At 54.1% G+C, this 27403-nt stretch overlaps 1 protein-coding gene across 1 annotated transcript in view; it reads right to left on the bottom strand.

The window, feature by feature from the left end:
* Positions 1 to 272: 272 nt before the first annotated feature.
* KY (kyphoscoliosis peptidase) overlaps positions 273 to 27403 on the bottom strand; it is a 46904-nt gene continuing 19773 nt past the window's right edge. Inside the window, exons 6-11 of the mRNA XM_080798779.1 lie at positions 24432 to 24514; positions 20298 to 20406; positions 18690 to 18807; positions 10235 to 10423; positions 8853 to 9043; positions 273 to 4714 (exon numbers count right to left, since the gene is read on the bottom strand). Of these exons, the coding sequence (XP_080654905.1) occupies positions 3819 to 4714; positions 8853 to 9043; positions 10235 to 10423; positions 18690 to 18807; positions 20298 to 20406; positions 24432 to 24514 (1586 nt within the window). The 3' untranslated portion in view covers positions 273 to 3818. The remainder of the gene's footprint in view (positions 4715 to 8852; positions 9044 to 10234; positions 10424 to 18689; positions 18808 to 20297; positions 20407 to 24431; positions 24515 to 27403) is intronic.

The raw sequence follows: 27403 nt of genomic DNA, 5'->3' as shown, positions 1-27403 counted from the left end.
AAGATTCAATGAAAGAAACACTGCCTTCATGTTCTTCAAAGGCATGTGAGCCAGAGAGGGGCTGAGCTAACCTAATTATATTTTCTTTAATGTGAAATAGCTATTTGCCTGACATTCCATTTGCATCTTCCCATCACATTCAAATGGCTGGGACATTGATTTTTTTTTTTTTCCTAGGGCTCCCTTTGAACATGAAAGTGTTTTTTCCTATTCCCCCCCCCCCCCGGTGAGAGCAGTGATAAGAACGGATCAATAATTACATTGTTGGATAAAAATGAATATAAATTTTATTGAAAAACAACACCAGCAACAATGTGGGGAAAGCCTACTCAACAGCCACTGGCCCACACAACTCAACACACACGTTATGAAGAGTAATCAGCTCTTAAGATTTCTGGCTACTTCTTTCCAATGAAAAGAAATGATAGACCCCAGAGAAACTGATGTGGGACACAGACGCACATCACCCCTGAACACACTGCTAACAGCGAATAATGTGGCAATACTGTTCACTTTGTGTTTGTTGGGGACGATCTAGTGTACTTGAAGGATTAACTGGTTTAGAGAGAATTTAGTCCTTCCAGTTAGCCTAGCATCTAAAACCCAGACCACTGGGAAAACTTTTCCAGTTTTCAGAGTCCTTTGGGAAGAGGATTTTTCACAAACTTTCTTGGCACCTTGCCCCTCCTGCTTGAAAACAGGAAATAGTTCTTTATGTCTAGCCTAAATCCTTCATGCTTCAGTTAATCTATTTATTTCCTTTTAATCTCCGCAGGCCATGAGGAGTCTGTCTGGGTGGGGCAATGCAGCATATGGGGAACTCACAATGACCATAACCAGATTGAAACGGCGTCCAGCTGTGCTGCTGGCACACTGAAAGGAGTTAATTGCCGTTGTGGTTGTAGCCCATTTGCCCCCCACTCCCACACCCTCCCCGACCTTCTGCACCCTTCTGCCTGTGGCCAAAGCCCTGAGTGTGATCAGTCTCGGTCCTTCACCAGCGTAGTAACGAGTGCGGTCAGAGCGTTCCTTTCCGGTCCCATATCCAGTGTTTCCATTTCAAGACGTGATTTCTCTGGAAAACACCCCCCAGTATTACATGCCGTGTCTTCTCACCCTGCCAGGCAGGCCCAGAGCTCGCTTGCGCGTGGCAAAGATGTGCTCCGTGTGCACACGAGGAAACACCCAATGAACTGAACATAAACGTCTCAGTAGCGAATTTCAGATTCTGCCTAAAAACCCGGGCGATCCGCTCGGCCTCGCAGTTCCGCTCGCCGGCAGCTCCACGCTATGGGCACCAGGGGGCGCCCGTGGCATTCCACCAGACGCCGGGACTCGGGTACCAGGAAACAAAGATGGGGATTTGAATAAAAGGCTTCAAAATGCAACCCTGAATTCTATCCTGAGCAGCATGCGTGTAAAAATTCATGAAGTTTGGATTTCATTCCATGTATTTTTACTTCGGTGGAAAGAAATTCAGGTGATTTCTGACAGCGCCTACAGCTGTCTTTACAAGGGCGGGGGTGGGGGGTGGTTAACACAGAGGGAGGGGTTCCCGGTTGCTCTGCAGACCTTTGGAGAGGTTGGGCCTGGTCTTTCTGGAGCAGCTCCCGTTGTGCCGGGTGGCATCCTCTGCCCGCTCCAGAATGTACTGATTAGTTACATTATTTTTAAAAAGGTACATGTTGTCCTCATCAGGACTAGCCATGGTTCTGGGTCCAGGGAGTCACATGAGTCATAGAAGGCACTTGTTATTTGGATAAAACACAGCACATTTCTTTCAGCCCATAAAATCAAAGCTGTGAAAAAAGGCTGTTTTCAGGGTGTAAGAACTCCCCTTGTTTTCCCGTTGTGGTTACTGCATAGCAGTTCTGCCTTGGGGGCCTTTGTGCATTTTCCAGGCATGAGTGACAACAGTGCCAAAGGCTTGGGTGGCAGAGCCTGCCAGAGGGGACTGGACACAGGCCAGGGGAGAGTACAGACCCCCATGGTGTGCTGCCCTTGTGTTCTATGGCCCCCCACCTGGTGAGGGCTGGGCATCCCTGTCACATGGCTCAGGGTCAGGTCCAAGTTGGGTGGCAGCAGGGACCTTCGGGAAGGTGATGAAGTTTTGGGAGCCTGGAAATTTAGGCAGGCCTCTTTGGGGGAGGTTGCTGCCACCCACCCTGAGTTCTGAGATGGCAGGGGCAGGACCCCCTTGGTTCCCTCCGTTACCACAGCATCTCACATGGAGCCCGGTGCTTATGAAGTGCCCCGTGAACCTTTGCTGAATACACAAATGTGAGGATGATGGCAAAGGGGGAGGCATGAGCATCCGGCTGGCCTGGCTGTCACTGAGCCCGAGGACATGCAGAAGAGTAGTTGAGGAGGAGGGGCGCTGGGCAGTGCCAGTTCTCAGGGTGAGGGCACTGAGACTGGAGGGGGGCCACCAAGCTGACAAGCCAGGAGGTAGGGAGTCCTGGCAGGGGCTCCTCGTGCTGGGAGGGTGCTGCCATGGCCACAAAGGGCCTCTCCCACCTTCCCTCTTCCCTGGCCTTGCGGGAAGGAGTCAGCCTTACCGCCGTTGCCATGGCAACACGGGCCTGAGGTGCTGCTGAGGGCCGCTGGGCAGCTGAGGTTCCTAGGGCTAGAGAAGGCGGCGTGGAAGGCAGGACCCCAGGGGTCTCTCATGGCAGAAAAAGGCCGGAAGGGAGACGGGATGCAGACAAGCCCCAAAACAGCTCCCAGAGCGGGTAAAGGTCCCTGTGTGGGCTTTGCTGGTGGGGACCCTTGGGGGTCGGCAGAGCCCTGTTAGCTCATGAGTCTCCTTGGCACTGTGGTATTTGCTCTACTCCCTGCCTGGCCTCCCTGCCCAGGTCTTGATTTAGGGTTATCAACAAGACCCCCCACCCCCCAAGGGCCTAGCAGCCTCTTGAAGCAACCCGTGCAAGGGCAGGCCAGGGCCTGAAGGAAGCCCAGCCTCTGAGAGGGCCTGGAGGGCCACCAACTCACTAGACTGAGCCGGACTGCGGGCGCTTCTGAGAGCAGGGAGTTGGAGGCCTCGTACTCTCACACTCAGGGGATGGGGCTGCTGGGGTGTCCCCCGCCCTCTGGCCCTCCACCCAGGGCACCCAAGAGTGGGCCCTGGGAGCCCCCTCCTGACTCTTCTATCGCCACATTCTCAGTGTTTCTGGGACTGTGGAGCCTCCAGCCAGACGCGGGCTGGTGAGCTTCCTCTTCACACCTTCCTTCCTCTAGAGCTCTTAAAGAGCAAGAGGCAGCGGGAATGCAGAAGATGGTCAGATCTGGGGGAAAAAAATGGTAGCCCGACGCTCCCTGGGGTCCAGAAATCCGTGAGAGACACTGAGGCCACCTGAAAGGGGCTCTGTGATTCATTCAGGGTGACTCAGCCTTGCAGACCGGTCTCTCCTGGGCATGGAGGACAATTCTCTCACCGTCGTGTGAAAAGCTTTCTGCCTGGGCAACCTCCCTGCTTTCCCACATCAACCCTATAAAAACAACAAGAGCATTAACACGAGAAGGGGGCATCTGGGCAGGGGTGTATGGTTCACAATACCTTGGATTTACATAGCACCTTTTTCTTCTAAAGGGCCTGTGCCTCCGTCCCCTCGACTGCGGCCATAGCCAAGTGAAGCCGTGGGATGCCCAACATCCCCGCCTCCATGGCCAAGCGGAGAGGCTGAGGCAGAGGCCTCGAAATGGTTTCATGCAGGCTCGGTGGCGTCCGGGGCTCTCTGCACCTCCATCGGGCCCTCCGTGGGCAAGTCTGGGCTCGGCCCTCTGGGAAGGGGCGGAGGGGGTGGCCGTGGCGCCAGACCTCACTGGGCGTTCACTTTGTACTTCAGGATGTAGGAGTAGAAGTTGTGGTTGGCATTCTCCAGCACCATGACGTAGATCTCGCGGCAGCCGGCCGTGTTGCAGCTGCCCTCCCAGTAGCCCTCTTGATTCAGGGTCAGGGGCCATGTGTCCTGCCCCTTCACCAGGGCTTTGGCAACCCCATGGAGCTTCAGTTTGAACGAGACATCCCGGTTGGCGGGAAGCACGCCTGACAGAGGCTCCAGCAGTTCATTGTCCTGCCCCCAGTTGCCAAAGCTCTCGGGGAACATGGGCCAGTTCACCTTGGTGTTGGTGCAGCACAGGAGGTAATTGAAGACGAAGATGTAGTTGCCCGGCTCCAGCCTCTTCTTGACAAAGATCTTGAGGGCAAACTTGCCCGCCTGGGGCAGCTGGACCTTCAGCTCGGCCCGCTTCTCCCGCTGCAGCTGGAAGATGTAGCGTCGCTGCATCTCCTCGGTGATGGGGCCTTCGTCCCCGTGCAGAGAAGCCAGGACGCTGATGCCCTCCTCCACGCCGAAGCTGACGGAGCAGCGCCCGTCAGTGGTGTGGATGATGGGGTCAGGGTGGGAGGGCTTCACGATGCCCATCTGCTCCGAGAACCAGCTGGGGCCCACAGGCTGGTGCAGCTCGGCTGGCAGCCGGACGCTGAGGTCCACGTAGTTGCACTTGAGCGTGTACTCCAGCACCGAGCTGTAGACGTCGGAGTTGCCCTTGGCAAAGATCTGCAGCTTGTGGGTGCCCACCGCTGGAGGGTATATGTCCAGCTTCATCCCATTCTTCCGGAGGCTCAGCAGCCCGTGCTCCTGCTTGCCGTTGAGCATGAACATGAAGAGTGTCGGGGAGTGGCTCTCAATGGTGATGGTGGCCTTCCCGTTCACTGTGGAGAGAGAGCCAGGGTCAGGGGCCGTGGGCCCGGGATGTGCCGCTGAGTGGTTAACACCTGGCTCTCAAGGGAAGAAGCCCTGACTCTAGCATCTGCCCGTTTCCACAGTGTAAGTACTACCAGCACGATGGATTTTAGGCGATCGAGATGATGTCCCCGAACACCGTATGAGCCAGCCGCGGCACACCACTGGAGGGGCTCCCCTCCGGGCTGCAGGTGGTTCTCTCAGGGTGCGGTCTCGGGAGAAAATCTGCCCCAGCTCTACTTGTTTGCCTCACCCAAGCGATTCTGGATTCTCATTAGGTGAAAGTGGACTGGAGGCTTAGCCGGATTCCGAGCAGGGGAGAGGGCCCAGGGGCAAGGAGGGCCTGTGACTGGTTGGAGGGGCTCCCTTTGTCTCCTTCCAGTCTTAAGCCTTATTTCACATGCTCCCTCTGACCTCTGATCCTTACAGTGTCAGTGTCTGTCAGGTGACACAGGACCTTCAAACCTGGCTGGGAGGGTTTCATTGCCAGAGGCTGTGCTCAAGGGGCGGGGCTGCCTCCTCGCTCCCCCCACGGCTGCCACCCCAGGACTCTCACTTGGCTGTGGCTTGTGAGGTCTGGAGGACTTTTGCCTCCACTCCCCCTCTCCCCTTGCCCTCTGGTTTTGTCTTCTTCTGTCCCGGTCCCTGTTTTTCAGGGATAGGTGGTCAGTTCTCCGGCTCTACGGACCATGAGCACTCCCCTACCTGGTCCTCCCTGCCTCGCAGGACCATAGGGAGGGGCTGTGGCTCCTTGCAGAGCCTCAATCCTCTTCCTCTCTGAAGCCCCACACCTGCGCCTTGTCCCAGTAACCTCCCTAGCCCCAGTCGGGGCTCCTCCAAGGATGGAGGGGTCACTGCGGATGAAGAGAGCTTGGAGGGGAGACAATCGCTCTGTCAGGTGAATAATTTGCAGATCAAACTGAAAAGCATCGACCAAGAAACCCAGGTGAGCTGAAGGTTAGTTTCGTGGCAGGAATCAGAAGCACTGGCTTTGGGAGGTATTCAGTTCACTGGCGAGCTTGGGGGAGCAAGCATTTCCAAATTCTGTGAGCCGCCCCATCATGAGAAGTCAGCACGGTAGGCATGAGGGTTGAAAGCGGCAGAAATGACCCAAAAATGGCCACCGGCGCCTCAGGGCTCATGAGGAGGCTCCAGGCCCAGAGCGCCCACTGGCTGGCTCCCTTCTGTTTCTTCAGGGACTTCATCTGGAAACTTTTCCCGGCCTTCCCTTGCAGGGAACCCCTCCCCAACTGCAGTCCCCTTCCTCCCACGTAATCTCATCTGGCCTCTGTCCCCACTCTCCAAAGACTTCGGTGACTTCCTTGGAGCCTCTGGGCTGCTGGCCCACCCTCCCGGCCGCCCTCTTCTCCTCTCACAGCCCCCGCCCGCTCCAGCCCCGCCTGGCCACCACTGCCCATTCCCTCTGCTGCCATTCCTTCCCTCTCTGCCAAACTGCTTGTGGGGTGCTTTGGGCTATCTTCTTTGTCCACGTTCTTTCTCCACTGCCTCCAGCCACTATGGGACATCTGTCCCAGGGTAACCTCCAAAGGAACGTGCCCCAGAGCAACAGACTTGTTACCAGTCTCTCTCTGTTGAATCTTTCCTCTCCCCTTGCTTCCTCTTATAGGCCAGCTCAGTGCACAGAGGCTGTCTCCACCTTCAACGGCTCGTGGCCCCGCCCTGTTCCATCTTGCTTCCGAGTTGGCTGTGAGATGGCACAGAATTCACCTTTGATGTGGAGTCCCACCCGAGGGCCCCTGGCAAATTAGCTACCTGGTCACTCCTGTGTTCACTTGCGTGAGTCACCATCAAACTGGAGACCAGTGAGAGTCCTGTCCCCTCCTGCCTGGCCTGAGTCAGGACCTCCTTTTTGGGACCGCAGCGCATTCTCCTGCCTCCTCCAGGTACACATCCCGGAGCCCTCACACATGTACTCCCCTCCACCCTTTTCCCCCAAACCAGGTAAGACCTTAGCACAACGTCTGACTGTAGAGAAGCCTTTTCCTGAGCCCTCAGTAAGGTCCAGCTCCCCTGGAAGCCTTTCTTGCCGCTCCACATCCCCTTCAGGAAACTTAGCATTGTTGTACTGAATGAGTTCCTGCGATGCTATCTTCTCCATAGGAGTGAGCGCTGCGGGGAATTGGCTTCCTGCCTCCTTTCCTGCGTGTCCCAGGCCTCAACAGGGTGCCTGGGCCAGCAGATTCTCTGCAAAGGATTGCTGAAGGGCTGGAAGATTTGAAAGAAGGACTGGCGACCCTAGGGACCCTGTGGGAGCCTGTGACCTCTCCTGCATCCCTCCTCCCTCCACCTCCCGACCCCTGTTGCTGGCATCCCGCCCCCCCACTTCCCCTGTCCTCTTCCTTCCCTGCTTTTCACCCACCTGTTTCTCTCTCCTGCTTTCTTCCCTTCCCCACTTTTAACAAAACCAGCTCCAACAAAGAAATAGTCCTTAAATACGCATCACGAATACGGGATCAAATTTGAGATTACTGTATATTAAGAAACCCAGTGTTTACATTTCTGTGTCTCTTGCCAAGGCAAGTTCTACTCCGTGGCATTACTTTGACGTTGGTGTGGCCCGGTCCATTCTTCCCTGTGGTTCCGTGGCCCACACCAGTCAGAACAGGCTCCCCGTCTGATCTGTGCCCAGAAAATGTGTTCTTGAAGACAGCAACCTCACACTGTCATTTTAACAGCAGGAGCCTCCAGATATTTGTAGTTTTAGAAGAGTATTCGAGAGCTCAGCAAACTGGTTAAGGAAAGCATTGTGAGGCAGAAGGAAGAAATCGGCTGGAAGTAACATGGGGACACCTGTGCTCCCCATACCCCTATCCCTCTACATGGGGGATGGGGCTCACTAGCAGACCCGCCCACAGACCTCTCCGTGCTAACAGCCAGTGCCAGCTCAGGTCCTCCCTCTGGGAGTATGGGGACCCCCTACTCTCAGAGATGGTGCCAACAGGCAGGCCTTTGCTGAAATGTGGGGGTGTGTGTGGGTGGGCTTGCGGGGGTAGATGCACCGACTAGGCTGTGGTGAGCCCTGTATTGTGTCCAGGTTATGTGCCCAGCCCTGGACCAGGCACCAGAGCCTTCGACATACATAAAACAAAGGTCATGAGGCTCGTGACCACAGTTCTGTACCCTCTCCCTCACAGCTGGTCCCACCCAAACCTCAGAGTGCCCAAACACACCTGGCTGGGTGCCTGTGGCCCCTGTGGGGATGTGGGGAGCAAAGGTCAGTCTAGGCCAGCCATGGGGACAGCTCAGCTATGGGTCCTGCCCTTCCTACTCCCAGGGAAGTTGGGAGGAAAAGGCTGGACTCTGCCTCCAGGAGGGAAGCCGGCAGAGACGACAGGCATTTGAGCTTGTCAAGGGAAGGACAGAGAGGAAGGCAGGCTGCGCCCCTGGAGCCAGCCCTGGTCTAGGGGTGCTTGAGTTCAGACGTTGGAGGGCTTGCTGTGTCCTTCCAGAGCGTGTCTGTCCCTGCGTGTGCTGACGCCTGCTCTCTTCCAGCTCCTAAGGTCCCGCTCAGCAGCTACTCCCTGATAAAGCCTCCCCCAGTCCTCTGTCCTGGGAGACACCCACTGCTCTCCCACTCCCTGCTTGGACTGCTGACACACAGAGCCCAGCTTGGCTGAGCCAACATGTCCTCTTGGTCAGGAGATCGGGAGAATACAGCAGGCTAGTGAGCTTCTGTCAGGGATCCGAACTGGGAGGTGGGGACAGCCAGGCCTGAGGCGATCCTTCACCTGCTGCAGGAACTGAGAGAGACTCACCCAGCTGGGGACGCTCTGTTCCTGGCTCCCTGACAGGCTGCGCTGTAATTGGGGTCCTCAGGGCCTAGGGAAACCCAAGCGTTTCCTATGCAGCCGCTTTTTGGTTTATGCTGCCGTGAGCAGGTGTCTGTCCCTGCAAATGTGACCTATGGCTGTGTCCTCCCCCAAGGGCCCAATGGCCTTGGCTGCCTTAGTGGGCGTCTGCATATACACACAGCTTACAGGGAGCTCCCGGGCCCTGGCTGGGTCCCCTGGGTGCCCAGGTGCCTGAGGGGCAGAGCTGGCTTTCCGTCCCTGCTGCCAATGTAGCAGCCACCAGTTTTGGGCTTACCTGTTCTGAGGACAGAAGTCTCTGGGTGGGCGCTCAGCATCCCCTTGTTGTAGAATTCACTCTTGTGATACATGTTGCTCTCAAACTGCCTCAGGGATTGAGGTGGCTTTAGCAGTTGCCAGTTCTTGTTGTCTGGGAAGTGGTCCTCGATGAACAGCGCAGGGTGGGTGAGGAAGTAGAATTCATTGTAGCTAGAGATGGGGGGGGGAAGCTGGTCAGTAGCCATGGGGGTAGGTAGGCCTCAGCTCTGTGGAGAAGGAGGTGGGGGCTCGCAGGGGGACATCTGGGGCCTTCTTTTGTCTAGCACCTCCACAGGAGGGGTCCTGTCAACAACCCAATGGAGAGAGGCACTATCTCCAGTCTTATCACAGGCACCGCAGATGGCCCCTCCATGGCTGCTTGCAGAAATAGGGGCCATGGCAGGAAGGCCTACTCCAGGTGGAGCTGTGTCCAGGTGGGGAATGGGTTCCGCCTACTCTCAAAGCCCAGTAGAGATTTGAGGGAGCAAAGGCATAACCCAGGCACCCGGTGTCAGCTAGCAGGATGGAGGGAGGGCAGGCAGCAGAAGTGCTGGGTGAGCAGCCCTCTTGCGGTCCCTGGGCCCAGTGAGACACGGCTCTCTAGCGGTCAGTGATGGAGATCAAGAGAAGAACAGGGAGACTCCTCTGAGCTAAAGCTTCACGCGTAGCTTGTGTTTGGCTTGTGTGCCGACCTGTCGAGATTTAAACTGCAAAAGTCAGAGACAACGCTCTCATTTTTCTAGATAAAAAAGAATCTGAGTCGCTGAGAGATGTTATGATTCCGGGGGGATGTCATGGCTGTAGGGTAAAACCGGAGTTGGCCAGAGCCTTGGAGAAGAGACGTGCTGTAGCGCCCTGCAGCCCAGCACCCCGCCCCACCGTGGCTCACAGGGACTCTGTGCACCCTCAGCACCCCTTCCCACAAACAGAACCCCTTTCTCAGAGATGTGATGTGGCTGCATTGGGTCCAGGGAAGTGGAGGAAGGGAATTCTGACTTTCCTGTGTTGTAACACAGCCAGTGGGTCCAAGGCCTGAAGGGAATCTGCGGATGGTGAAGCAGCTCTCAACTCTCCTTCTGCTCTTGTATGGCCGGTGGGCGGATGCGGGGCTTTCAGCCCTTGGGCCAAGGCAGCGATGGGGAGCCAGAGGAGGGCTTTAGGCAGTGGACGGTGAGGGGACAGAAATATCCAGCCCTTCCTACTGGCTTGGACCTAGCACGCTGCAGAGCTGGAGGAAGCCTGGGGGTGACCAGCAGCAAGGAGAGGTGCCCTTGGCCCTCCTGGCCCTCCCACTTCCTTCAACCTCGGGCCTCCCCGCTTTCCACCAGCTGGACACCCAACAGCCCTGAGATTTCTACTTACAGGAAGGTGAATTTGGAGGTGCTAGAATCCACCAGGCCACTGCCCCAGGTGCTGTCCACCAGGTGCCATCTCCCCTCCAGGTACACAGCATTCCAGGCATGGTCAAACTCCCCCGAGAAGCTCTGTCCTGTCTGGTAGCCAAAGCCCTTGGAGTAGCCAGGCACAGTCACGCACTGCACTCCAGCGATCCTGGGGGCGGGACGGGGGTCTGAGAGGTGGCTCCTGGTGGGGTTGCTGGACCCCTGCACATCTGTCTATGGCCCCAGGTCTCAGGCAAGTCTGCTGTGTGTCCCTCTGTGTCTCTCCTTTTCCCTCCCTTTCACACAGTCCCATGCAAACAGCCCGAGGGATCTTATTTCCAGGGCTAGGAGACAGGCGACACAGGGCTGGCTGGTCCTGCCGGTGCAGACTGGCTTCAGTCCCCACTGCCCGCTTCTCCCTAGAGACTGAGCAAATCACTTCAGAAACATCTTTCCCCAGATAGAACCTGCCTGAGTGCTCCACCTGGGGTCTTCAGGAGGACAATGGGTGCAGTGGCAAGGACCCCCCAAGAACATGGAAACCAAGGAAAGGATGATGTGTTTGAAGGATCAGAAAAGCTCGAAACACGTGGCTGAGGAGTTGGGTCTGGGTGACAGGGATAGGGTGTCAGGGAGGGGTGAGGGATGAGGGTACAGAAGAAAGCTGAGCCCTACTCTCTCCATGACATCATGCTCTAGGACACCTGTGTTAAGACAGCCAGGACGGGCCAGCCGGTATGTCCAGCCCTGCCCAGGGCAGACGGGCCCATGGCTAAGATCACTCAGGTCCACCTGCCAGAGCTACCACAGTGCGCTCAGGTCATATGCTGACTGACTGTCCTGGCCACAGTTTCAGTGTCCCCCATAGATGTCCTTTGAGGGGTGGAAGCATTGGCCCTTCGGCCCGAGTTGTCCAGCCCTCTCGACTGTGCTCCTCCATGACGTACAAGCACTCTGGCACCACTTCCGGTGGCCGGGAGAGTGAGGGATGGATGGCGGTCACCTGTGGGGACCACAGAAATCATGGGCAAGCTACAGTGTGGGTGTTTGTAGCTGAAACCCTGAGGCACCACCCCAAGACCAAAGCAAGAGCCCGAGAGTCCTTCCATGAGCCGCTGGCCTTCCTCTGCAGCTGCCTGCCCACGCCACGGCAGTTACCAGGGCCGGCTGCTATTCTGACCCAGAGGACGCCCTGTGTGAGCCTTCTTGGGGGTCTTTGTGTGAAGGACAAAAAGGTGTTCCTTCTTTAAGAGACTTTCCTTTGAATTCTGACAGCTTGGTATAACAAACACACTGTCTATGCTCCCCAGGATGGTCACGGTGGCTCCCTCAGTGGGGCTCCTCTAGGCATCGCCAGCTGCCCTACTCTGCGCTCGCCTCCCATGAGCCAATTCTGTACTCTCTGTGTCAGCCAGGCTTGGTGGCCTCTGGTGGCTGGGGGCCTTCTGTGGACCAGCTCTGCAGACTCCAGTGCCCTCAACAAGAAGGCCATGGGCCTCTCAGGGTGATGGAGGAAACAGCTCCACATTCGTTACAGGAACAGGGGAAATTTTCCCTATAAAAACATATGTTTCTAAATCTTTTTTTTTTTTTTTTTTTTTAAAGAGAGTTAGAGAATGAGAGAACACCTGCATGTGAGCAAGCTGGGGAAAGGGAGCGGGGAGGGGAGAGGCAGAGGAAGAGGCAGAGCCTTCAAGAATCTCAAGAAAGCTCCACACCAGTCAGATGCTCAACCGGCAGAGCCACCCAAGCACCCCCAGAAAGCTTAATTGCCCACTGGAATACTGGATTAAATTTTACTTATCATTCGTTGAGAGAAGCTGTGAAGCGAAATGGGGAGCCTGCTTGTTTCCACATTCCACCCTGCTTCACCCGAACAGTGTCCTGTTCCCACGTCCTCCCGGGCTTCCCTCCTCCATGGGGTTCAGGCCTCCCCTCCTGCCTGTGGCTTCACAGAGGAGGGCCGGGTCTCCCAGGCTCTCTGAGACATGCCAAGAGAACAGAGCAGCCAGGCGGCCCAGGAAGGACTTCAGGAGCACTCGGGGAACGGGGACAGAGAGCAAGAGGAACGGGATCCCAATGTCAGGTTTTTCTGCTGATAAGGGCCGAAACCTACTCCTGGAGCAGAAGGGCAGCCGGGAGGCAGGAAGCACAGGAGGCAGCAGGCCGAGCAGAAGCCCTCAGGGTGGGGTGGTGGGGAGTGGGTGTGAGGGTGGGGGGCTGTGCATGCCTGGGGAGTCCCCTGCCGCAGAAGCTGCAGAGAGGGTGAGGGGATGTTTCTGGTGGTCGGAACTGAATGTGTTCACTGTCTCAGAGAAAACAGGCAGCAGAGGGGGAGGGGCGAGAGCAAGGCTAGAAGAGGGGGATGGAGGGGCCCACTGCGGGGCTTCCCCGGAGGCAGGGCTCCCCCTACTCAGAGTGAGTGAGAAGCAGTGTGAGGTAAGATGTGCTCCTGACACAAGAGGAACGAACAGAAGCCTGTGAAATCTTGCTGTCAGCGTGAGGCCTGAGTGTGTGTGTGTGGGGCGGGGGGTGTGCGTGTGCAGGGCCAGAGGCAGAGAAGGAGGGCAGACTGCACCTGGTCTCCTAGTAATGTCATTATGGGCAATTGTAATTTTCTTCTTTAAACTTCTCTAGATCTTCTAAATTTTCAGTAATGATTATGTGTTACTTTTAGAATTGGAAAAAAGCCATAAATACTCCTTGAAATTACATTCTTCGGTGAGTTATTTTCCTTTCTTGCCCAGAAACGTCTGTGTGCATCCATTTCCGGGCGCGTGTGGAGGGATGTGGAGTCCCGGGAAGAGTTCTGCACTAAGGAACTGACGGAGGGGAGCTCTGGCCCTCTGGATGTGCTGCCCGTGGTGGCCTGGCCTCTGCTCACAGCACCTCGTGGTCCAGGAAAAAAGGGGAGCCCTGCACATCCCCACGGCCCTGGGGGTCGCAGTGAAACAGAGCAGGTGTCACTGTGGGCAGTGTGGCCGGCCCTGTGTCTGGGCAGTGGGCCTAGAGAACCCTCCCAATGAGGGGGGCGGTGGACGTAGGCTTTGAGAACCAAGTGGGGGAGCAGCAGTGAAAGCCCGACCCCAAGCCTGGGGAGGGCGGAAGGAGGTAGAAGTGTGTGGCTGGAGGGGCAGTCACTGGGCCAAGTCAGGGGATCTGGGCTCAGTCTAAGCTCTATGGTCGCCTCCAGGGTGACCTTGCCAGGCCCATCATGGGCAAAAAGAAAGGTTGGCATTACGTGATTGATAGGCGGGGCGATTCTCCTATAACAGGCTGGAGGGAAGCTGTGAAGGCCATGGAGAATGCCTGGGGCAGAATAAAGAAGAAAAAAGAATCTTAGCTGTGAGCTTACGCCATGCTTGACTATGATAGGAGGATATTTTATTACGTGGCAGCAATGTGCAAGGTGAAGCGGACAAAGAAGTCATGATGTAAAGCATTATTTTTAATAATCCATAATTCTCATGCAAAATTGTGGGACTAGTAATTCCAGCTGCTGGTTGCTAGTCAGGATGACCCACAAACATTTCTTGCCATTGAAAGACCACTGACTTTTGTGCAAAGCATGTACCAGGCACCAGGGTTAGGGTTAGGGTTATCATATCATATCATATCATATCATATAATAAATACTATATCCTAATAAAATATTCTGAAAGGAAAGTTCATTGGCTGCCCTAGATAAGTGAACCATCACTAAAATGCTAGTGATGCACACAGCCCTTTTAGGGGACCCAAAGGAAGAGGGATTTGCCGGAAAGGTCTAGGAGAGCATGGAATAAGAGACAGAAGATGAGAAATGTTTCCACCTCCTTATGAGATCTGACTGGCCATTCTAGAGCCCAAACTACCATCCCAGGACATCGATCTGATAACCTCAGGCTGCAGGGTCTTGGTTTGTACCTGTGGTAGCTTTTAAATGGCCAACACCTGTGGTATCAGTTGCAGAGGGGGTGCAGCCTGGCTGTGACTATTGTTGTATACAGACAGGGTCCACGGCCTGCCGTGGGAACCTGGAACACTGCATTAACCCCACCACTCCCAGGCCCCCTCCAGGTGGCCACGTTGTCTGGGGTGGGCCATGTGCCCTGCAGGCGTCAGGCTCTGACCTCAGTGTACCTCTCCAGCTCCCATCAGCTCTCCAGGGAATGGGAGCCACATGGAAAATAAGAGAGGGAGGGAGGGATGTAGTTAATGGGAGATGCAAGGAAGCATGCTCTTCTTCCTTTTTTTTGGTACCTCGATTATTTTCTATCCTTTTTTTAAAAGATCTATCTATCTATGTATCTATCTAGAACACATAAGTAGTGGGGAGGGGCAGAGGGGGACCGAGAGAAAGAATCGTGAGCGGGCTCTGTGCCGAGTGCAGAGCGTGATGTGGGGCTCGATCTCATGACCCTGAGATCATGACCTGAACCCAAACCAAGAGTCGGCCGCTCCACCAACTGAGCTACACGGGTGCCCCCCAAATTTTGTGATTTTTATATCAAAGCAGAACAAGCAGAACCATAGCTTATGTTTCGCTGTTTATAGAGTCGATTTCCTGTAAATCTGACAGCATGGTCTCCTTTCTCCTTTCTCGCACCACCCTTAACGGTGAGGTCAGTCACTATAACCGCAGTAATTATTCTCACTCTGAGGCCCTGTGTCGGGCCTTCTGGGTGTGTGACCTCAGGGCCCTCCTCTCTGACAAGCGAGGAGTCAGCAGAACAGAAAGGGAGGCTGACTTGCCAGGGGACACACAGCCCACCAGTGGCCAGAGCAGTTGCAGGACTCAGCTGTCCTGACACACACAGTTCAGGAAGCTTTGTGATGTCCTTTAGTATGCCAAGATATGTTTTAATTTATAAATGTATGGGGGGAGCAAAATTAAAGGATGGCTTGTTCGAGTGACATCCTTCATCTCCGTGGGCACTAGCCTTTAGTGTATCTACAAGGGCGGGGGAATTCAGATGTCCTTTTCAGAGACTTTATATGACAAAGTCAGATCTGGGCATAACTTCAGGTAATCCAGGATATCTGCCTTTCTCAGGAGGGTGAAATGGTCACTCCCCAGCCTTTGGGGCCTTTGGAAGCAAATGATGTGCTGGGATCGTCTGGGACATCAGGCTGAGGAGAAGCTGGCCACTGCTCTTGCTCTTTGTGACAGCAGGAGGACGGGTGGGGAGCCTGCTGACACCTGACTGGTGACAACCAGTCTCCCCAGCATCAAAGCCTCAAAGGAGCACTAAGCTCCAGGCTTTCCCCAGAGTCTCCAGAAACTCTGCCAGCTGGTGGTGCCAGAGTCATGATAACAGGAGGAGGGGTGGTACTGTAGGCTGACTTGGTGGCAGGAATCTGGGAACTGAAGCTTGGCCCCTGCAAGGAGGTTAAGCAGAATTCATGAAGGCTGAGGGGAACTGAGGCAAAAGAAGGGACACTAATGCTGGCTGATGGGAAGTCAGAAAGAAGCCAGACCAGCAGTTAAAAGCAATGCACTAACAGAAAAAACTCACATTGGTTACCTGGGAAAGACGATGAGGAAATGAAGGATGTTGCAAAAATATCTGAGTTCCCCACCGAATTACTTTATTCAATCAGTTTTTAATGAGGCCGCTGCAAGGAGGCAGAATGGACGGGCAGAAGTAATGATGGCCGTGTGGGTACTACTCTTGCTAAGAGGCCGCGCTGACAGCCGAGCCGGGATCAATCAGCAAGTGAGGATTACATGTCTTCTGTTATTAAGGACTCAGCTAATGAATTTACCAGACCTCTGGCAATTATTCGGAAAGTAGGGGAATTAGGAAAGTGATGCATGGGCGAGGTTACTGATCTTTTAAAGCCAAAGTTAAAGGGATCCAGGGAACCGTGAGCTACCGTTCACCGTCTGAGCAGCGAACGGAGTTTTCACATGCTGACTGCCAGGTTAAAACCTAGCTTGAAATGATGCAAAATGTTGGGATGTGATTTAATGATCAGCCGCAGCCCAGAGGAAGACCATTGTTAAGCATCCGGATCAGGCCCAAAACTGACAGGTTCACTCGAGGCAAGTGTCAGTTTTCTGGGTCTATGTGTGTCTGCGGGACAGTTCCACTGAGTGACAGTGTTCCCATACTCAAGAAAGACAGGCAAAGTTAAAAACGAAAAACAAAAACAACCCAACAACCCCAAAGTCAGGTGAGCAAACTCCAAACTGCATGTTCTCACTTAACCATAGCACTGCCAGCAGGTACTACGGTCCCCATGTACAGATGGGAAAACTGAGACTCTGAGAAGTTAGTGCCTTTCCGGAAGGAACGCAATTAGCAAGTGGTAAATTGAGGACTAGAAATTAAGGATGGGGGAGCTGAGGACGGCGAACGTCTTTCTGACTTTCAGTCTGGCACCCCCTCAGCACCATGCTTGGAAGGCTTATACTGGATAAGGAAGGATGTATCCTATGACTGAAAAATCCTATGCCTGAAAAATCAAGTTGGCCAGCTAAGATGAAAATTACACTTTGAAAGGTGCCAGGCACAAATAGAGCTGAAAACAGACTGAGGGTTCGTCCATGATTTAAAATGAGAGGGAGGCCCATTTCATACAAATCTGCTATGAATATCTTGTCATTTCTGGTCATCCTCGGCCTCTGGTGTGTAGGATTCTGAGCTGGGCATTCACAGGGGTAGCAGAAACAAAGAGAGGGTGGCTGAAGACACATAAAAGACCTATTGGCCCCACAAGACAGGTAAGGAAAAATAAGCACAGGTAACAGGTATAAAATAGAACAGAGTCTGGGAAGGAATGTGACAAAATGTTAAGTGTTATCTCTAAGTGGTCAGAGTGACCTAATTTTCTTCTTTTTGCTTCTGTCCCTTTTATAAATCATCTATAATTAATAAGTTTTTTTTTAAATTTTGGAAAAGTTACTAAATAAAAGCATATGGCAAGCCCAGAGCCCGTACACGGGCTGTTGATGACATCAAGGGAGGGGACAATGTGGGGGGTGGGGGGGTGTTTGACCATCCAGGAGTGGGGCTGGAAGGAGTATTAGAGAGAGGGGAGTGGAGTGAGCTTGAGGACACAGAAGTGTGGGTAGTGTCTCAGTGTGCAGGGCTGGAAGGGAGACAGAGTTCGGATTTTGGAGGACTTTACAGGACAGTGTGAGCCTGTGAGCCCTGTTCAGGAACCCAGGGCCTAGGGAGTCTGGGCAGATGGCCAGTGAGGATCCCATTTCCTGGAGAGGCCCTCAGGCATGTTGGGGTGCCCAGGGCCTGGAGCCGGGGTAGGAATGGGAGGGGTGGGAGGGAGAGCCCGCTCTGGTGGAGTGGATGGGCTGCAGAGGGGCTGGCATCCACAGGGGCCTGACCTGTCCTGGTTGCTTCTGGGATGGGGGTGTCAGGGGTGTGGCGTGGAGGTGGGGGACACGAAGAGCCCGTGGTGTGGGGAGGTGGGAGGGCCCAACAATGGGGCGGGGGGGAGGGGGGATGGTTAGGCCAGGAAAGAGCTGCGTGTCTGCAGGAGCAGGACGTCTTGGGCTGTCTGCGTCAACATGTACACACAACCCCGACACACGTCACAACTGCCCGCCTGTGGACCCCTGAGTGTCTGTTGCTGCACTTGGTTTGACGAATGGGCACCTGAGTCCTGGTGGGCTGACATGGGTCCCTGAGAAGGCCCACTACCAGAGGCCTGCAGACACGGTGGGCAGAGCCTATCCATTTCCCCGGGGAAGAGGCTCTTCAGCGGCCTCCTGGGCTCCCTGATTGTTTCCTCTGGAACCCAGCAGACCTTGGAGTGTGGGCATGGGAAGCTATGGGGTTGGTGGGGCTCCACCAGCCTGGAGTCTCTCTGGAGGTCACCTAGAACCAGCAATGGTGCCTCCGCACACAAATGGTTTCCTTAGCTGCTGTCACCCACTCGGGGGCCTGGCCAGGAGCTCATTTCCAGAGCAATGAAAATGGAGCCCAAAGCCTCCAAGAGAAAAGCCTAACTTCCTACTTATTCAGTTCCTCCAACTGACAAATCCTTTCGGGTAGGAGATCATCTGTTTCCCCCGAGAGAGGGACCCCGTGCCAGCCAGAGGACAGGCTTTCACTGTCCCCTTGGCGTCAGCAGCCACTGTCCCACTGCTCCCAGACCTGCCATTCTTCTAACCTTCAGCCAAGCAGAGATCAGAGAAGGTGGAAAAGGGGCCTTTTATAACCAAATTATCTCTGCGCTTTCATCTGCCATTATGTTAATGCATCGCGAAACCGGCAGATGGTACAAAGTCAATTATGCTGGTGTTAAAGAGGGAGAAATTGACCTTTTCAGGACTCACTTGGATTCCAGAGCAGAGTTTGCAAACTCCGTTTTCAGACCTGGCATGTGGGCCTTGAAGGTAGGTGAGGTGCTTTGGAAGGGGAGAAGGGAGGGAGGGGTCGCAGTGGTCAGCCCGGGACTGCCTGCCTTCCGTGGGACCCCGCTCGTACCTGCACATTTTCTCAAAGAGTCCAGCGTAGCCATCACAGTTGGTCTTCTGGGTCCGCAGGATGTCTGTGGGCTTGAAGGCCTGGCGGTCCTTCTCCTGGGCGGCCTCGACGTCATACTCTGGAGGGCAGTGGAGGCTGTGAGTAAGCAGGTCCTGGGAGGCAACCAAGGGTGGTTGCCTGTGGCCTGGGACACGTCCCCACCCCCTGCTGGCTTTTCAGCACCATTTGGACTGGCCTCCCTCAGGTCCCGGAGAAACCACTGCAGGCTGAAGGGAACCAGGCCCAGCCAGGGCAAGCTCTGGGAAATGTCATCTCCTTGTGCAGGTGGCAAGCGGGAGAGCGAAGCAGTGGCAGAGCAGGCTGCCTGGCTCATTAGGCCTCTGAGGAGAGGCTGGAAGGAAAGGGGGCCAAGACAGCACCAGGGGTTGAGGCCCTTGTCTTCCCCCCTTGTCCTCCCCACCACACAGCTCCGTTAAGCAGTTCCTGGGAGGCTGCTCACCACCCATCCCTGCTGCAGCTGCCACCCCAAAGTCTCATGATGACCCACAGGCGCTCCGAGCTACCGCTAAAAAGGGCTGCTGGGTAGTGAAGGCCTGGCGGGAGGTCCTGAGGCAGGAATCACTGTGGCCGGTGAGGGCATGAAGGGAACGTGTGCAAGGGTGGCAGGCAGGAAATGTGTATCTTACTAATGTTCTGTTTCTGATTCTGCCCTCTTAAGGCCCAGGCTGAACAGAGCTGCTGGCTTTGGGGAGGGAAGAAGTGGCCTCTCAGGCTCTGTGGTCAGGTACCCTACCTGTGTCAGGTGAGTTCATCCTCTAAGCTGCATCCCTCACTGCTGCTCTGGGAGGACAAAGGAAAAGTCCAGTGGCAGCAGATCAGGAGAGACCCCCGCTGGTTAGAAGGTCATAGTGAAAATGCTAGAAGTCCACTGCACCATCTGGCTCTTCCACTGACTGCAAGGGGCAGCATCCAACATCCAACATCCCCTTAGCAACCCCTCTGGGACCTGGCTTGACCTGGCCAGATTCTCAAGGCTGTCCTGTGCAGAGCTGGGGACAGGTGCACAGGCCCAGGCCCAGGCCCCCTGAGGTTGCTCTGAGTGCTGGGAGATGGGGCTGAGGTTGTGGGTGTGGGAACAGGGAGAGGGAGGGGCGAGCCCACTCTTTCTGGCACTGGTGCTTTAAGGAACCCTGGTGTTGCAATAAGTTTCCAATATCTATGAACCTTCCCCGTCCTTCTTGGGGATGACCTTCTGTTCTGGGTTCTCAGGTCTGTATAGCAGGTTTACCAGGGAGCCAGGACTGAGGGAATGCTGCCCCCGGGTAAAGGGCCTTAACTCTGGTCACTGGCTGTGGGCAGATGGCCACAGGGGATCCCCTACCCTATGACCCTTTATGGAGACTGTTAGTACAAGGCAAGTTTTACCCTCCTTAGTTAGTCTTTGGTAATTCAACCTAGCCATCTGGGAACTCTTCTCCTCTACTGTCCGTCTCACGCCATACACACTTGTGGTCAAGTGAATCCCAGACAGTCTCCCCTAGGAACAGGGTCTTTCAGGGAGTGGCATCAAGGGAGTCCTAGAGCCAGCAGCACCACAGGTGAGCCTACCTATGTGGTGGCAGATCCAGATCCAGATCACGCGGACCCTCTCCAGGTCACTGTGGGCCTCCTGGAGCAGGTCACTCACCAGCTCGTCCAGGCCACTCTTGACCATCACCTGGGGGGTGGGAGGGGTGGGCTATGTCAGGGCCTGGATGGGGGCTATGGGAGCCCCAGTGCCTTGCTACTGGCAGCCGGTGCTGCTTTTCCTCCAGGCAGAGAAGGAGGAGGAGAGGGCCAGAGGCACAAGGGCTCGGCTGAGGGCAGCCTTTGGTTGGGGGGCTGGACATATCAGGGAGTGTTGACCAGCTGAGTCACTGGTCCTAGAGCCACACACCCTTTCTTGGCAGACCCTGGGGCCATCCAGGTGGGTGGGCATTGGGCAGGTGTAGTAGCTTCTACCCATGTTTAGTACTACCCAATGTGATCTATGGACTTAACACAATCCCTACAAAATTCCAACAGCCTTTTTTCGCAGAAATGGAAAAACCAATCCTCAGCTTCATATGAAATGGCAAGGGGCCCAGAATAGCCAAAACAATTTTGAAAAAATAAGAACGAAGTTGGAGGACTCACATTTCTGGATTTCAAAACCTACTATAAAACTATAGTAATCAAAATAGTGTGGAACTCACACAAGGATCATATAGGTGAGTGGAATAGAACTGAGAATCAAAAAATTAGCTTATACCCCTATGACTAACTGATTTTTTTGTCAAGGATGACCAGTCTATTCAGTGGGGAGAGAATAGTCTCTAACAAATGGTGCTAGACAACTGGATATCCACCTACAAAAGAATGAAGTAGGACCCCTACCTCATACCATATACATAAATTAACTTGGGGCGCCTGGATGACTCAGTCAGTTAAGCAATCAACTCTTGGTTTTGGCTCAGGTCATGATCTCAGGGTTGTGGGACTGAGCCCTGTGTCGGGCTCTGGGCTCAGTAGGGAGTCTGCTTGAAATTCTTTCTCTCTCTCTCTCTCCCTAAATAAATAAAGAGATCTTTTAAAAAAGTTAACTCAAAAAGGATCAATGGCTTAAATAAAAGAACTAACATGATAAAACTCTTCAAAGTAAACACAGGAATAAATAACCATGACCTTGGATTTGACAACAGATTCTTTGATAGAATACTATAAGTACGAGTTACAAAAGAAAAAAATAGATTTATTGGGCTTCATAACAATAAAAAACTTCTGGGCATCAAAGAACATGACTAGGAAAGTGAAAAGACAACTTATGGAATGGGAGAAAATAGTCACAAATCACATTTCTGATAAGGGATTAATATCCAGAATATATAAAGAACTCCTGCAACTCAAAAAGACAACCCAATTTTAAAATGGATAAAGGACTTGAATATACACTTCTTCAGAGATATATAAATGGCCCATGAAAAGCTTCTCACATAATTAGGGAAATGTAAATTGAAACCACAGGACGCCACTTCACACCCAATAGGAGGGCTACAGTGAAAAAGATAGTAAGGATGTGGAGAAATTAGAACCCTTGTGCCCTGTGAGTGGAAATGTAAAATGGCGCAAGTATTGTAGAAAACAGTTTGATGGTTCCTCAAACAGCTGAGCAGGATTATCGTATGATCAGTAATTCCAGTCCTAGGTATATACCCAAGAGAACTGAAGAGAGCAAGACAGATACTTGTTCACCTATGTTCATTGCAACATCATTCACAATACACAGAAGACAGAAACAACGCAAGTGTCCATCACAGATGAACGGGTAAACACATGAAGTATATCTCTACAATGAAATATTATTTATCCGGGAAAAGCAATGAAGTTCTCACACATGCTACAACACAGATGAACCTTGAAGACGTGAGGCTATTCAAGCCAGACACAAAAGGACAGGTATTGGGTGATTCCACTTACGTGGAACATTGAGAGTAAACAAGTTCAGAGAGACAGCGAGTAATCTGGAGGTTACCAGGGAGAATGGAGAGTGACAGTTTCATGGGTATAGAGTTTTTGTTTGGGGGTGATGGTTGTATAATATCGTGAAGGCAGTCAGTGCCACTGAGTTTCACACCAAAAAATGGTTAATATGGCAAATTTTAAATGATACATATTTTACCACGATTAAAAGAAAGAACATATGAGGTTTTCTTGCAGGGGCCCTTGGGAGGAAAAATGGTTGGGGTTGTAGGCAAGGCAGCCTTGACTATGTTTAATCTTTCTAGAGAAGCTGGGGCAACTGGGTGCTTAATTCTTGCCTGCGCCTTGGCCAGCCCCCACCCTACGGTACTCCCTGAGCTCCTGGATCCTTTCCACCACTCAGCTCAGCACTCCAGGATGTACTGTCTGACCACAAGGAGAACTCTGGACCCTGCTTCTGCCTCCCACCCACCCAGCTGCTGTCTGCCTCCTTTTGTTCAATGTCTAGCTCCAACCCCACAGTTCTCATCTTTGTGCCTCTCTCAGGGCCAAGGACAGCGCCTGACACATGGCAGGGCCCACGCTCCAGCCTGGGTGACTCCTGACTTAACCTCCTGGCTTCTGGGCCATTGGTCCTTACCTCCCGGCTCTACCAGGGCCTGGCGGGCTCTGGACACCCACTGCTTTGCGGCTGGGTCTCTGGCCTCAGCTGGGCTCCCAGCACTGCTCTCCAAGCCTGGCCAGCAGCCTGTCCTGTCCCTTCTGGCGGCCATTACAACACATCCCACCCTCTTCAGACCCCGACACACCACCCTTCTCTCCCTCTGAGACAACCTGGCCTCAGACTCAACAAGACTCAGGCAGGATTTCCCCTCAGTGAGCCTCCCTCCCGTGCAGCCAGCCTCTCTGTCAGCCTTCGGTCTGGGCCTCTTGTCTTTGCAGGCCTTGCTCTTCTCAGGCAGTGCCCCTGCTCACCTGTGTCCTCACCTCCTCCCTTCCAGTCCTGGCTGCCCTATCCCCTCCTGTCTGCACCCCCTCCCCAGATCTCCTTCTTAGGGCTACCTACATCTCACCTCCCTTTCTCTGCCAGGTTCCTGTGGGGTCTTCTCTCCACTCCCTCCTCCTTCACCCCTGCTTTGCTCCTCAGTCTGGCTGAGTCTGGCTGAGGATCCGACCCTCCTCTCAACTCCCCCTCTGGGAATAGGAAGTGCTTCAGTGGGGAAGTAGTGGAAATGAGTCTATCCTGACCTCACTGGACCAGACTGAACGGCTCATGCTATTGACCCTCCTTGACCTCAGGGAGCTCTCCTTGTACCTTCGAGAGCATTGATCCTTCCTGGTCTTGCCCTGGTCTCTGGTGGCTCAGGGCCCTTTTGGACCTCCTGCCCTGTCCTCCCCAAGATGACACCCACCCATGGCTTCAGCTCTTAGCTCAATCTGATGGTTCCCGGAACAGCGTTTCCTGCCCAGATCTCCTCAGGCTGGAGAGGGTTCCGGGCTTGGAGATGGGCTGCCCAGTGGTCACTTCCCATGCTGTTCCCCAGGTACTAAAGCCCACGGCCCCGAAACAAACTCGTCACCCCTGACCCTTGCTCCCTGTAGCGAGGAGCTATCCCACCCTCCCTCCGTCCCTCAGCCCAGCAGCCTGTGAGCCCCCTGCCTTCCACCTCCCTCACACACCCCGGGATGCAGTCCTCCCTCCGCCTCCAGCTCAGTGCTGACCTTTCCACTCCTCTCTGCTCTCATTTTTCCCACTTAATCCATGTCACACCTGCTCCTTCTGGGACAGCGGACCGCCCCCTGCTGAAGGTCCTGCCTCAAATCTGACTCTGGATTCAGGTCCCTATCCATCCACTCATCAATTCACCAAACTAGTTTCCTGAGCACCCACTAGCTGCCAACCACAGGGTGGTATTTTTAGACTATAGATGACCTCCCTGCTTACCAGCCTTTGATGACTCAACTTCGGCAATGGGCCCAGCTTTGTGGCCCTTCTAGTCAGACACGCCTGCAGGGTGTGCACCCTGGGTGGGGGTTACGTCAGGACCCCGTGGGCGGCACTGGTGGGATGGAAGGGGTCTGGAGCCTTGGCCTTCTCTTACCCATCCGTATGATGTGAATAGGCACTCTAGGCCATCTGCCCAAGGGACTGCAGGTGCACTCAGAAGGGACCCTAAGAGAGGCTTCATTACCCTGACTCGGGAATCTCCAAGCAGCCTTACATAGAGGGGTTTTTTCTCTTACCTGTGAGGCAAAGGTGTCCAGTTTCTCAAACTGCCGCAGGTCCAGGGGCATGGATTTCAGGCTGGACCGATCCCAGGGGTAGGCTGCAAACGCAGGAAGGCTTGGTCCGCTACTGAGGCCTGCTGACAAGGGTGGCCTGGCCCAGGCCTTTCTGTCTTTTTGAGGAGCTGGGATTGCCTGACCTTCAATATGCTTCCCAGAGCCTGAAACACTGCTCCCAAAGGGTTACATCTCCTAGAAGAGTTCTTTAGTCAAATTGGCTTGTGGACAATGGCAACTCCTCCAGTTCTTCTGGAGACTCACAGGGGATCTAAGTCTATCTGCAGACCCCGGGAAGCCAGCAGTAAAGAAACTGGTTTCCCCTCAATGAACTCAGCAGTGTTCAGACAGATTAATGATGGAACCCCCTTCTCCCCATCATACAGTTTTCTGCAGATTTCCTGCTAACTGTTCCAGGAAAATGTGCTTTGTGGGAAGCATCCAGGAATGCTGCCAGTCCCTGGTGGGCTCAAGGAGGGAGGGTCTGTGCCATAGCCACGGTGCCCAGGGTGGAGGGCACCCTGGGTATCGAAGGAGGGTGTGCTAACACCAGGCCATGCAAGCTTCTGTGGGTTTGGCACCCAGACAGGCTTCCTCCCAAGCCCACAGTTAGCTGGAGACTGGAGGACCTCAGGAAAGCCAAGTGTGTGCTAGCGACGTGCACCCCAAGTGCTGTGGGCAGGCTTCAGAGGGAGGCTGGGCCCCATAATCACTCATCTGTGCTCGCCTTTCTCATAGGAAGCCAGGACACAGCACGGCCCCAGTCAGCTGCTGCAGGGCTAACTGACCGGTGGTCAGACCAGCCATGGATGGGCAGCAAACTCCTGTCTCAGACTGACAGGAAGCCTGGGCTCTGGCAGGGTCCCTCTTATTAGGGTTCCCTTATTCAAAAGGCCGACCAAATCAGGCAAGGTGGGTGGGAGGCCAGGGTGTAGGTGAGGACAATGGGTCCAAAGGGACAATCATCCCTGAACTCGCTGATAGCCCAACTCCCCTGGGAGGGGTGCTCCTGGGCCCCCAGGCGATGGCAGCCAGCTTGGAAACCACAGAGCAACATGGGAAAGTGTCCACTGGGGGCTGCATGAAGCCTTGGTTCTGGAAGGGGCCTGACTTTCAGGACCTCCCCCTCCCTGGGGGCTGCTGGACTCAGCCACCGGGCTGCAGCACACATCTGTGGGGCCCCCGGGAGAGTGAAGGAGATGGTGGATTGCGTTGTAAGGTCAGTGGTACTCTGCTCCCTGGGAGGGTGTGGGCTGGGAGTCCCCTGTGGGCAAACACAGGAGACAAGGTATAACGCCTCGGTGCCCGCTGAGGGGGCTGTGGCTGCGTCTGCCTGTGCATCCCTCAAGGTCTGTGAGAGACCCGTGCCTTGGTGCCACAGGCCCAAGACATGGGGTGAGGGAGTGGGAGGAGCTCCTGCACAACCCTCCTGGGCCAGCATCAGCTGAGGGGCAGTGGCAGCTGGTTAGGGAGCTGGCCAACTTCCGGCCACAGAGGAGCTCTCAAACTCCAGTCAGCTGTCTGAACAGGCCATGTGGGTCCGTCTGCACTTTCCCACTGCTGCAAGGTCCCTTCCTGTTAAGAACCGGGCCTTCCTTCCTCACAATCCCACTAGCTCTGGTACATTCCCCAAGGCTGCTTTGCACTGCGTTCTCGCTTCTTGCTGACATCTGCAGCGGCCCCTAGAGGTATTTGGTCTCTTTGACCCCAAGCCTCTGAGTGGGTCCTCACCACCTCACGGACTCAGACATAACCAGGATCTGAGGGCTGTTCCTCTCCCGAGAGGGGGCACAGCGTGCTGGGGGGGCAGGCGGGCTGTGTAAACCGGACCCTGAGGCTGTGATGGTCACTCACCAACCCAGCATTTTCTTTCTTTGTTTTTCTATTCCTTCTAAAAGGGCCAAGACGTTTCCTGGACCCTTCCCAAATCTTCTGCCCAGTACACTCTTACCCTGGGGCTCCCTGGAGGCCCAGCACCATTGTGGCTCACATGTCTGATTCTGGAGCTGGGATCTCTTGTCTCTTATTACTTAGATCACTGTCAGTCCCTATCCTGTGTGGCATGAGCACAGCCCTTGTCCCGCCACCTCCAAGGGAGGAGTTAGGGACCGGCAGCAGGCTCTCATTGCCTTCTCCATCCACAGAATCCGGCTCCTGCCACTCTCTGACAAGGGCTAGCAGTCTGACCTAAGTGGATATGAAGTGGACTTACATTTAACAAATTTCTGCTCAGCACAACTCTGCAAATGAGGTCTCCCCCGCCCCCACTGAAAAGAAGGATGACATTTCTAAAATAGGACTCAAAACCCTATTACTAATTTTACCCTTTCTTGGTTCCATTTTACAATATCTGAACATTAAAAATACCCACAATGATTTATGCCTCATTAAATTTACCTTCTGAAGAGATTACATAAGCTCTAAATATGATTTTGCATAAATACATTTAAAATACCAGTGGCATTAACTGAATTATTCTAATTTTAAAGCAAAACAATGGGAAGAAGTGCCAAACTCTACCAAACCTTAGACGTCATCTGGTCTACTGAGAGGAAAACTGAGGCCCACAGAAGGTGAGTGAGGGACAAAAATAGAATTAGAAGGCAGGCCATCTATCATCCCATTCAGGGTTTTACCCTCTGTCCCGTTCTGCGTATTCACATGCCTCCTACCTTACAGATGCTTGGCATTCCATTTAAGGTTAACACAGTTCTGAATTCTGTTTTTAATATGTTTTCTGTAATGGGTTGCCTTGTTATTGGGGTTTATGCTTCAGCTTTGGGCTCATATGGTGTGTGAGCTTCTCATTACCCTGCCTGTGTCCATGGAAGACATTGCTAATCAATCATGATCCTCATCCCCATCCTGAGCCCAGGGGTGGCCCCCGACTCTCACACAGATTGGCCTACGAGGCTAAACCAATTCACCACCTC

The sequence above is a fragment of the Martes martes genome (genome assembly GCF_963455335.1).
Source record: "Martes martes genome assembly, chromosome: 1".
Taxonomy (NCBI): Eukaryota; Metazoa; Chordata; class Mammalia; order Carnivora; family Mustelidae; genus Martes; species Martes martes.
This window is presented reverse-complemented; position numbering and strand designations above follow the sequence as displayed.